Source organism: Vidua macroura, chromosome 6, assembly GCF_024509145.1.
Source record: "Vidua macroura isolate BioBank_ID:100142 chromosome 6, ASM2450914v1, whole genome shotgun sequence".
NCBI classification, from domain to species: domain Eukaryota; kingdom Metazoa; phylum Chordata; class Aves; order Passeriformes; family Viduidae; genus Vidua; species Vidua macroura.
Window position 1 is genome coordinate 15,694,528 of NC_071576.1, and position 12,008 is coordinate 15,706,535.

The window sequence follows — 12,008 nt, forward strand, 5'->3', positions numbered from 1 at the left end:
TGACATTTTTAAGAAGAATTTTTTTCAGATCTATGTCATTGAGGCCTTGACCATCTAATCTGCAAAAAGCTAAAGAGGAAACTGGCTTCATGTTTACATGACTCCATGTCCCTGCTCTCTGGAATCTGTGATGAGCCCTTGTAGGGTCTGGCAGAGAGTGTTAATAGAACAGGAAGCCTGTTGGCATTCTGACTGTTTTCAATTGCCTTGGAAAAAAAATTACAGGAGAATGAAAATGATATGGAGGAGTTGCCTGTTGACAGTGGCATTTTTTGCTCCAGAAGACCATTAGGGCTGAGCTTTCTGAAGTCTTTGTGCTAGTTGGATATGGTATGGACTGAAGTTTCTCAGGAGGATATTGGTGGGTGCAACTGTTCTCCACTGCACTGAAAATCAGTGATGAGTGCCTGGTGATCTCATCCAAAGCCAAAACAAAGACTGCATGCAGCACCTAGTGTGGTGCATGAGATGAAAAGTGGAGAAGTACTATTACTTGCTTTTTAGGACACTTAAATCCTTATTTTGGGGGATGATGATTATTTGTAGAGATGATGGTCAGTCTCCCTCCCTGCCCACTGTAACACAGGGCTGGGCTGGTTGAACACGGGTATTTAGTTAACTGTGAAATTGATTATAGTCCTCGGTGGTTCCTTCTTGACCAGAGGTACATGGAGGGAAATCAGGTGAAGAGGCAGAGTCCCCACGATGCCTTTCACTTGCTGGTGCTACAGTTCTGCCTTCTTGGTAAGGAAAAAAACCAACTACCCCAGTTCCTGCCTTCTAGACAAAGTATATGGCTTTGAAAACTGAGTGTGTTTTGGCTATGTAAGACTTTGAGGAATCTTTGTTATGCTTTCATTAGAGCAAAATGCTCTCTGAGCAGCTCCCTGTCATAACCGTACAGGGGCTTGAGTAGCTTCATTCATTGCAGCTTCATATTGCATTCAAAAGGATGGCTCAAGTGATGGAAAATCAATAGGGTTATTAATTTGTCTTTCAAAGCTTTTTCTGAGCAGGTTCTCTTTGCATTAGCCTACTTAAAATGACAAATCAGACACAGTTTTTATGCCTAGTCTTTTGCTATCAGGTTGACGAAAATTTAAAATGTTTCCTCCCCTCCTGCCCTTCAACTCTTGACTCTCCCACTCTGGAGTTGTCCAGGATGGACTCTTCTAATCCTGATTGAGAAGCTTTCTTAGAAGGGTTTGGGACTAAGAGAAAGGAAAATGAGGGAGGTATTTTGGAAGGGAAGGAGGTAGGGGACTTCTCAGCTGCGAAGAGGCAAGCAAAAATCCAAAAGAAACTATTATGTCTTAGTAATTCTTTTCTAATTGGAGGGACAGGTTGATACAAAATTGAAATGGTCTATTTACACCTGAATTCACAGGCCAGTACCTGTGTTTTATACATTTGAAAAATAACGATGTCTTAAATTATTGGAAGAGCCTCATAAGCAGCAAAATTAACTAAAAATTTGTCATTCAAGTGCTAGGGGTTAGGATAGCTTCCTGTGGATAGGATTTGTAAGATGAAGGAGCAAAGGACTTCTGAAGGCAACACAGGGCAGCTGAATACTCAGAAAGTTTCTTTGAGATACACAGAGAATAGAAATGTAACAGAGAAGATGAGTTCCCCCTTCCCCTTGCCACACCCCTCATTCCTCCTAACCACTGCAGAGATCTCTTTCAGATTTAGAGACAAACAGTTTTGAGGTGAATGTTTATTGAAGACCCAATACGCCTTCACCTTTCCTTTTGGAAGGAGGTGTCCATGAAAAGACACCATCATAGCCTAAGACAACAAAAAGGAACTTTTAAATCTAAATCTGATGCAAACACTTTAGACAAGCTTGTGTTTACATCTCTTTCTCCCTTGGAAAATGTTGACATGTTTTTACAAGCAGTCATTGTCATGTTTCTGTATGTGGGAAAACACAAATCCAAATAGCATTGTTTCTTTTGCTTACTTGTTTTCTTTTGGAATATTTTTATAGAACTTTGTTTAATATTAAACAAAACACTGTATAAGTTTTATTACTTAGTAATAAAAGCAAGTCAATGAATGAGTGATTCTCTTATCATCTAATGACCTATTATTTGCAGTAGATACTGTATCAGCTCTCTGTTAAAATATAAAAAATAAATCATTAACTACCTTTTTGGGTAAAATAACAAGCAGCTCTATTTTCATCTATATACAGGCTTCTCAAGGAAAGTATTTGTTTAAATTGCTGGGTTATATCCAGTGGTATTTAATAGGGAACATGAAATTTTTGGTCTCTTTCTGATTTCAAGTTTCATTGCTGGCTTTCTGCCAGTAATGGGGCTAGTACAAAACATGACTTAACACCAGGCCTGGAATACAAACAAAGGGGAGGATCTGCTAAAATTCCTTGTTTGTTCTTGTTTGCTTTTATTATGTCAGAGATTAGAAAGAGGAAAATATAGATGTTGTCTGGGTCAAGCTGAACTGCAGCCCAAGGACAGAGCCCTTTCAATCTATTGTTGGAAAGCCTAAATATCTTCCACATTGTTGCCTGGGTGGTTGGAATCTGCTGTTGGATATCAGTCTTCAGTAAATCCACCAAAGTAGAGAGCAGAGTTGTTTTGCAGGAAGGATGAGAAAAGACTTGAAAGTTTAAAGTTGAAAGGTGGTACTGTACCGAAGAGAGTACTGCTGTACTCTCTTGGCTTCAGTGTTTCTCTTTTCCTTCTTCAACTGCTTCATTTTCAAGTTCATGTCTGTAGTAGCTCATCTGCTTTCAAAATAATTAGGCAGAAACCCTACATATTTATGCAGATCTGTATTTCTGGTAGTGGAGCCACTCTGTGTTGTGGGAAGAGTGCTGTTACTTGGGCTACATCAAGAGTTCTCCAGTCTCTTAAGTGATCTTCATAGGTCACTTAGTGGTGCTACAGTTCTGCCTTCTTGGTAAGAAAGAAAACCAAACTACTCCAGTTCCTGCCTTCTAGACAAAGTATATGGCTTTGAAAACTGAGTATGTTTGTAGTACATGATGCCTGAGTGTGCAGCAGTTTCTAATAAAGAATCAAAGTTTATGAAAGGTTTCACATCAGCTACCATAATTGTTCCTGTGAAACGAACAAAATTGACTTTTCTTGTTGTAATTTCCTGTTGTAGACAATTGGTATAAGGTTCAGATCTTTTAATTACTTATTTAAAGTAGTTTCCTGTGCATGGGTATTGAAACTTTCTTTTGCGTGTGTTGGTGATGTACTGGTGAGAGGTGTGGGAAGGTGCTGGCAGCCTAAAGGCCCAAGGGGAAGCTGGAAGCCCCTACACAACTTCAGCAGTTAGTCTCTAGCTGTGTTCAAACAGAAAGGATACATACAAATACACTGACCTTGTTATGCGTTGAGAGTCTCTTTGAAAAGAGGCTGTTTCTGGATTCAATTAAAAGGAGAGATGTCTGGTCTGTCCCTAGATGAGTTCTAGGAGGCACTTGAAGTTTGAGTCTTTCCTTAGATGACACAGATCTTCACTGCTCTGAGTTTTGCCATTCCTGTGCTTTCTAGCTGTCCGAGTTCCTAGGCCTGGAAATGAAGAGTTGGAGAATAGTACCTGACATAGATTTCAAGCTGAGAAATTTCCTTGTTTTTTAAAGAAAGCTGTTCTGCTCAAAGCTCAAAAGCCTTTGTTGTGTATTTGAAGGGGCTGCTTTCTTGTGTTCAGGGCAGTTCTTCTTGACATTAGAGTAGCTTGTTAAAGTTCTCCAGACTCTAAATGGCTTTTGGAAAACAGTTCCCACCTCTCTCATCTTCATCAGTTATTTCAAGTTTGCCTTACAGAGCTTTTTGGAGGCTCCTTAAGGCAACAGGATGAGAACTAAGTCACTGGAAAGTCAGCTTAGATGCTCGTTTCTCTTGACATGTTGACTGGTGTAGAATGGCCTCGAGATTGTGTCTTATTCCTGTTAAGCTTCATTATGGTGTGGCAAGCTTGGTGCTTGGATGGTTTTAAAATACGGTTTAGGCCTATTACCTTTAGAAATAAAGCACTGTGAGGTTCACTTACAGAAAGCACAAAAAAGCCAGGCTCCCTCTGGAAATAGTTAGAGTAACATGAGCCAAATTAACAAGTAGAACACATGAGTCCCAGGGAAGCAAGGATAGTTCTCAAGGCTGAAGTGTGAGCATCAGGAAGATTCAGGAAGGTACACAAGGAGCTAAGAGACGGAAGAATCATTCCATCCTTGGAGGGCAGTAAAGGCAATGGAGTCCATAGGCAGGAGAAATGTGTGTGTGAGGCGAAGGATCAGTATATGCAGAGTAGGGGCTGGGCCAGGATGGAAATCCAGGAGCTTGAAGTCGAGGTGGAACCAGAGACTGGTCAAGGCAGATGGGTGGGTGGCCACACAGCGTAAAAGGAAGAACTCGTACACACATCAGAAGTGCTTGCTGTTGGAGCTCTGCTGAGGGCACCTTTCAGAGCTGTGACATGTTCAGTCTGGGTGCTGTGCTTGCCTCCTGCCCCATCAGGGTATGGGCTGTCTGTAAGGAGCTCATCCTCTCAGTGTGCTGGGAAAGACACACAGTGTGGGAACTCACTGCCTTTTAAATGGAGGCACAGATGGACTAAAAGCTGTCTTGCTACACTCTGAAGATGTTGAGATACTCAATACAATTTCACTATCAGCAAGTTCAAGCTAATGCCCTAATCACTGGATCATGCTAGCTCCACAGGGTGTGTTTTAGGTGCTACATAAAAGGGTACATATGCATAGACGTGTGGATATTTAAGAGGGATTAGGTAATAAGGTACTCTAGCTTTAAAAAGAATAAAATCTCATCTGTATTTGAAAGCTGATTGCTCTGCTTTAGACTCTGGAAGTACTAGGGGCAGAAGACTCATGAAAACTGTATGTTCTGGGGTTTAGTGGCTGGAAATGAACCCAGCTTCTGCTCCACTGAGCTGATGAGGCTTTTTATCCAGGCTGTACTGCAAGGGTGAGACAACAGCTGGGTCTGACAGTCTTGATGACCAGCTGTGCAAAAGGCTGTCCCTTGCTTTTCCCAAGAGGCAGCAAGGTTGAACATATCTTTGGGGAATTCATTCTTTGTGTTCTGCAGGGATTACTAAATATGTCAGAACCAAATATTGCCGCTGAGGGGTGCCGCGTGCGCTGTGAAGGAGAGCTGCTTGTGTCTTGTGGGTGATGCAGTCGGTTCATTAGACCCCAATGCTAGATCCTCTTAACCTCAAATGAATAATCTCCTTTCAGCAGCCATCAGTTCAGACTATTAGTCACCAGGAAGCAACAGTTTCCCAGTGCTGGGATGGAGAAGTCTGCATCCCCAGGTAGTATCTGGAGCAAAATCACTTTCTGAGAATAGATTATGCCATTCTTTTCTCTCCAGCAAAGTGCATCTCCTGAAGCCATCTCATCATACTCTGAAGTATCTTTTGTAGTATGTTTTCTTCTTTGAAAAAAATCAATTTAAATGAAGTAGAATGTCATGGAAGTCTATTAATTGTAGGAGCTTTTGCATAAATGGATTTAAGGAAGTAAGTGGAAACATTAGGATGGCTTTGGGAAGTTGGGTGAAACAGAGATGCTAACTTTGGATATATTTGTCAAATTTTGAGTAGAGTAAGAGGGATGTATGTTTCCCACTGACTTTACAGAGCCAGGTTGGGGCAATGATGAAGGAATTCAGCTTCTAAAAAACAGAAAGAAGTTTTGTTGGGTTTGCAAGGCCAGTACCTGGCAGCTGTGTCTATGTTCCTGGCCAAGATACGGTAGTGCAGTCATGACCTCAGTGAACAGGGAATTGAGTTCCCAAGATGAAGATCTGTGAGGTCATTAACTTCACTTTGTTCTTGTAGTCAGAAAAGGAGACTATGAACATAGAGAAGTAGCAAGCAATGAAGATACAGTGAAGCAGCAATCTCTTCAGCTCTGCCAAAAAAATTTCAGCCCTTATCGTTCAGTCCTTAACACTGTCTTCAGCCCAGCTAGAAGACAGCAATAAAAACAACATAAAAGAACGCAGATGTATTTCTGAGCCTAGTTCAGATAGTTGTGATGTTCACATGCAGTAATAGAATGCAAGGCCATCTTTCTTCTCCTAATGGCTTTTCTCGGTCCTGCTCTCAGTTCTTACTATGGCACTTTGCCACTGGCTGCCTTGTGAGCTAATATGGTTGCAGCACAGGTTTTGCTACTGATAGAGTCTAGAGGAGGAATTTGCCATCTAAACCAGTTAGCTGTCATGTTTGTGTTTGTTTCAAGTGTCAGTGTTTGGACTGTCTGGGGACTTTCTGCATTGCCAAAGTCCATTTGGCTCCCCTTGAAGAGAAGCTGGACTTTTAACATTATATATTCTCTTCCCCATTATTTTCTCTTCTCATTATTTTTCTACACTCTTCAGCCAACCTAATGCCTTTTTTTTTTTCCTATCTATTGTTTTGCAGGAGTACATTGATGCTCATCCAGAAACCATTATCCTAGACCCTCTGCCGGCTATTCGTACACTTCTGGATCGATCCAAGTCTTATGAGCTAATTCGGCGAATAGAGGCATACATGCAAGGTAGGCCAATATCTGTGCTCCCTGGAGGCTATTATTGTGACTAGAGAAGAAAGCAGCCTCCTTCTGGAGGCTGGATGTGGAGTTTGATGTAGTGGTTCTGTGCCCCTTGCATTGTCTCTCCATGGGAGCACAAACACTGAAGCATTCCTGTGTCACAGGATTGCCCTCTGGAATCCTGTGCTCTTCTTTTTCCATATACACGGAGGTTTGTATCTGATTAAAAATACGATGTGGATTTAATGGAGAGCATATTTACCACAGTGAGCACTCAGAAATCTTCTGAAAAACATTGTCTTCTTGTTGTGTGCTGGTAAATTGAAATGACTGTACAAACTCAGAAGCTTGTAGTACGAATCCTGAGGCCTGAAACTGAGAGAGAAGAAGAAAAATTTGTTTTGGAAAGGATCAAAATAAATTAAAGTGTAAATAGAGCTAAGGTCTTTGAGAAGTACAGGAAGCCTATTGCCCAAGCTAATTGCTAGGAGGAACATAAATGCATGTCTGGTGCTGGCTTGTTACCTGACATAAACTATTGCCCTTAATTGGTATCATTTGAGTTGTATTCCATGTTAGGAGTCATGCCTTTTCAACCTGAATAGTTCTATTACCTTCTCATTTTAACCATTGCAACTGTTGGTTTAAGTTACTCTTTCATTCCCTTTCTTCTTCTGCTGCTGTCATGTTCTTTAAACATTTATTGGCTTTTGAATTTAAATCTAGAATAGCTCTGAAGTAACTCTTTCATATGTTAGATGACTGTAATGGGGGGAAATTGCATTTCTGAACTATATTCTAATGGGATGTTATTGGAAATACCATTGAGATTATGTTATCACTGTCTTGGTGGGCAGGTAAGAAGCTCAGCAATTTGTATTTTTATAGTTGTGGGTTTATGGACATACTATTTGTATATAACCTGCCTGGCCCCACTGGTACCATTCCTCTGTAGAAATAAGATTAATAATTCACAGCATTCCCCCATGTCTTTTGGAATCTCTTAGGGAGAAAATCCTCAATTAGTTTAGAATGATTTTGTTTTGGAGTGGCTGTTGCTGTTTGCGGGTGGGAGAAAGGTGCTGAGGGAAACCTGTGCTCTGAGGGAGTGATTGGGATTTTGTTGTAACAGCAGAGAGATTCAGTAAAGCTTGGTTTTGTTCTTTTTTTTCTTAAATTGCTATCAGTACTATTGTTATCCCTATGAGAACAATATGTTTGGGAGAGCATCCAGTTTTTGCAAGTAGTTTGTCTTCTGCATATTACAACCTGCTTTGGTCAAACTGATGAGAAAAAGAAATAAGTCCTTAAGGAGGAAAAAGAAAAAGAAAATTTGTATTTACGTAAGACTGACAATTCAAAAAGAAGCTGTTAATAAAGTTGAGGTGTGAAGTAAGGAATGGCGTAAGCTATTGTCACTGGCTGCTGCAGTGTTTAGTAACCATTTTTCCCCTGACCTCTGTCCCCCTCCCCCCAGCACTTTCCTCCCCAGTCTTATTTCTGTCTCATAATCAGAAATATCATGACCAAGACCTTGAACCAACTCTGTATTTAGCAAGGGAAATCTCATGAGAGATGAATAATTGTCTAACTTCTTGTTCTGGCCTAAGTAGATCAGCCTCTGTATTCCTGCATGTGATGATCTGCAGTAAGAGAAAAGTTACACCACTCTAGCCAGTGCTGTGGGTTTTCTCCCCTTCCTTGTTTTCACCTGCTAAGTTATGTTTTCTCTGTTGCAGCTACCATCTCATATCCCAAGGCCACAAGCACTTAGAAAACTCAAACAAGAACTAATACATCTGTGAATAGCATGAACTCTTAGGAGCCACATCTTTATTGTTCTGGAATTTCATTATGGAAGTAACTACAAAGAAAATAATATCCTAGTCTTTAGCTGTAACTAGAGAGCCTTTTTTTATCACAGGATACAAAATTAATGTGATGGGTTAAGTTCAGTGCAAGGGATTGTGTCTTCTGAAGGAGTGTTGTAAACTCGGGAGGACTGAGTTTATCTGTAAGGAGAAGCCTTCTGCTATTCAAAGTCTTTCAAAAGAAAATTCAGTTTTTATTTACAGATCAGTTTTGAATTTCAATGATTATTGCCTCTATTTCAATTATGTTTTTAAGTAACTATAAATGAAGTATAGTCTTTATTTATGATCCTCAGTTTACACTTTATTTTAACCCTGTAGACCTTACAACAACTGTATAACTAAAGATTTGCACCATTTAGGTTAAAGAGAGAGTGACCATGTGCTCTGTTGAGGTGACTGCATTCTGCAGCAGTAGGGCCTCATGGTCTATAAACAGTTTGATTTTAACTCTAATTATTTTTCAGATGTCCAAGTCACTGTCCTTTTGACAGAGAATTCTCCCTGCTTCCTGAAAAAGAAAATCCCTGTTTGAAGTGTCTAGACTGGGCGCATGGACATTGTTAGGCTTTCTGAAAGCCCTGTATCTTGCTCTTTTACGGAGTCAAGTGTCTGAGTGATAACTACTTTGATCCAGCCTCCTGAGAACGGTTGCTGAGGCTCTTTGTGGCTGAGGCACTCCTTGTCTCTGCTACCAGTCTGTGGCCGCTAAAGAAACTGAGGTGGAGGAGAGGCGGTAACTCGGCCGGAGCTGTACCAGTGGTCTGAGGGAAAGCATGGGGTTGAACCAGGGCTTTCCATGTCCTAGTCTGACACAGTAACCACTCACTCCTTGTGGAAATAGAAGGTTCACAGACTTGCCCAATCACTGAAGTTGGAAAAGGCCTCTTGAGAATATCCAGTCCTACTCCTTGCTCAAAGCAGAATCTCTAAGGCAGGTTCCTCAGGTCCATGTCCAGTTGGGTTTTTGTGTTTCTGCACAGATGGAGACTGCATAACCTCTCTGAGCAACCTGCTCCAGAATGCACCTTGAATCTGGTGTGCTAGCATGCTACTAGCAGTGCTGAGGTGATTTGCAGGGATTGTGGCTTTATTCAGTATAGACAGTGATACCTCCCTTGGAAGGAAGTAGAACTCTCTTCTGGGGAAAAAGAAAAAAAAGCTTTTAGAGATATTTTAACATTGATTTTAATGGATTCTATTTTGGAATCAGTAGTCTGGCTGGAGCTGTGGCTTCCTCTTTTTCCTGGTCTCTGTTATTTTGCATGCAAGCTCTAAAAGAGCTAGTTATTCTGCAACCTGTGCTTCTGAATCTTTTTTTAAAAAGATTTGAAAAAATAAAGGTTGCATTCCAGGTAGTGTCCTCTATAGCTGTTTGTTGAAATGAATCACTGAATAGATTTTTTTGGTGTCACAGTTGTTCTCTCAGCAGTTGTATTGCTTTGTTTACTTATCTCTGAAGAATTGCTTCTTACATAAAAGTGCTCTTGATCAGTTTCAGTGATGTTTGGTGAAAGATTAGGAGCATTATTTAGTAAAAATTTCATTTTTGACAGGGTATTGTGTAGTTGGAACTGTGTCAGCCTTTTAAAAGCTGTAACCCAATGAAAACAACTAAATTTTCTGATGCTATGTTGAAAAGTTGTGATCCTTCAGGTTTGAAATTCAAAATCTGAAACGTAAAAGTATGCTTAAGATGGTAATGGATGATCACTGTGACTGGGCACTAAGCTTTTCATATTACATTTTTTATTTAAAGATTGAAAGCTTTTGAAATTCCCTACATATCTTACAAGTAATAATCCATATTGAAGAAACTGAAATGAAAGTGAAGTAAACATGCTACTCACTCAGTGTGCTATCTAGTTAGTGTTCCCATCTGCTGCTCAGCTTCCTCTTCTGTCTCAAGTGACTTATTGGTTTCTCTGATAACGTTTGAACTTGCAGACCCTGAAGTTAATTTCTTTAACCACTCGCTCCTGGCTTTTTCTTCCATTGTTTTAAAATTTTGTTGTTCTCAAACTTAGCTAGAAGTCTCAAATTTGTACACACAATAGTCTTTGTGAAGCTCTCCTAGAAAAAAGAACTCCTGCATGAGCCGAGCTGCAACTCCTTAATTTCTCTCTTCCTAGCAGTTGTCTTTGAAGCATGGAGCTATTTCCTCAGGACACTCTAAACAGTATACACCCTTTTAGCTTCGATATTTTCATCCTGACACGTAATCAAATTATTTATGTTTGATTGTTTACTATTATATAAGATGCAGTTGCTGCTGTGTGTGCTTCTTTCTCATTTTGGGGGATATTACAGAACAGATCACAGCATCCTTCTCTATTCCCTGGATTTCTTTTTATCAGATTCTGTTTGTCTCAGAAATACTCCTCTCACAGCTTCATGTAGCTTTTGTTACTAGGAGGCAAGCTCAGTATGATGAAATGAGTAAGGCATTTGTTTTGGGGCTTGGGGTTTTCTGCTTGCTGCATGATTTTGGACATGGAGTGTCACCCCTGTGCATCCTGACACTCATCTGCATGTCAAGTTGCCACATTGTTTTGGGCAGAAACTCTTCTCCAGGTATACAAACGCTACTCCCATTCAGCAAGTCTCTGTGCCAAGCAAGCTGTGGAGGGATTGCTCTAACAGAAAGTGTGGACCTGTTGTTGAGTAGAAAACTGCATCTACAATTCAACACCAAAGCAAATAGTCAGGGCTGGGTTTTTGGACATTATGGAGCGTGTACATTGTTGGAGCAGTGCATACATAGAGCTTCTCAAAATCAGGCCACCCAGTTAAAAGTGCATGAAAATAGCTGTATATACATAGCTTAAGGCATTCACCTTTTGAAACTGTAGCCTCTTTTCACTGTGGCCTACTTTTCAGAGCTGTTTTGGTCAGAGGGGAGAGAAGAATAGTCACACAGGTCAACTTCAGACACCTCTAATTTTTATTTGAAGCTCCTATTAAATTGAAGCCAGATTTTTCTTTTCACTTTAATGCCTCTTAATCACCCACCTGGCACTCACTTCTTTATGTAGGGACATATCAGTAAGGTATCTTTAGTCAGAGGGCAGATGTCAGCTACTGTAAATAACCACACCAGTTTTTGGGTGCAGAAGCCTGCCTTGTTGATTGTATGCTCTCTTTCCACCAAGAACACATGCAGATAGATGTCTTATTACCTCACTCAAAATGTGTGGTGTATGTTCACTTACTGGATTCTAATTTCTGTCTGAAAACTAATATACCTGAGTGGAAGGAAGGAGTTGGATGGGAATTGATATTCTCTGTGACTGTAAGCAGTTTGTCCAAAGTGTCTCAGCTCGCAGCAGTGTTGCATGTGGCAGTCTCTATACCCAGCTGCCAGCACTTGGTAGGCCTCAGTCCTGCTCTGTGAAACTGGAAGCACACTGGGACATTTGCCCCAGGGAAGTGTCACCTGCCATCTTTCTCATAAAAGCTCATTCATTCATCTAGGAGGAGGATAACAAAGAGGCATCAGCATGTTGGTGTTATGATAACAAGCCCTGGCTTTGAAATTTAAACTAGACAGCTGCTTCTAAAGGACTAATCCTCTCCTGAGAGGGGTGACA

At 40.6% G+C, this 12,008-nt stretch overlaps 1 protein-coding gene across 5 annotated transcripts in view; it reads left to right on the forward strand.

Moving 5' to 3' along the window:
* ITPK1 (inositol-tetrakisphosphate 1-kinase) overlaps positions 1-12,008 on the forward strand; it is a 141,438-nt gene that overhangs the window by 69,284 nt on the left and 60,146 nt on the right. For all 5 annotated transcript variants that reach the window (XM_053979228.1, XM_053979229.1, XM_053979224.1 and 2 more), the window contains one exon: positions 6,436-6,553. In XM_053979228.1, coding sequence (XP_053835203.1) covers positions 6,436-6,553 — 118 coding nt within the window. The remainder of the gene's footprint in view (positions 1-6,435; positions 6,554-12,008) is intronic.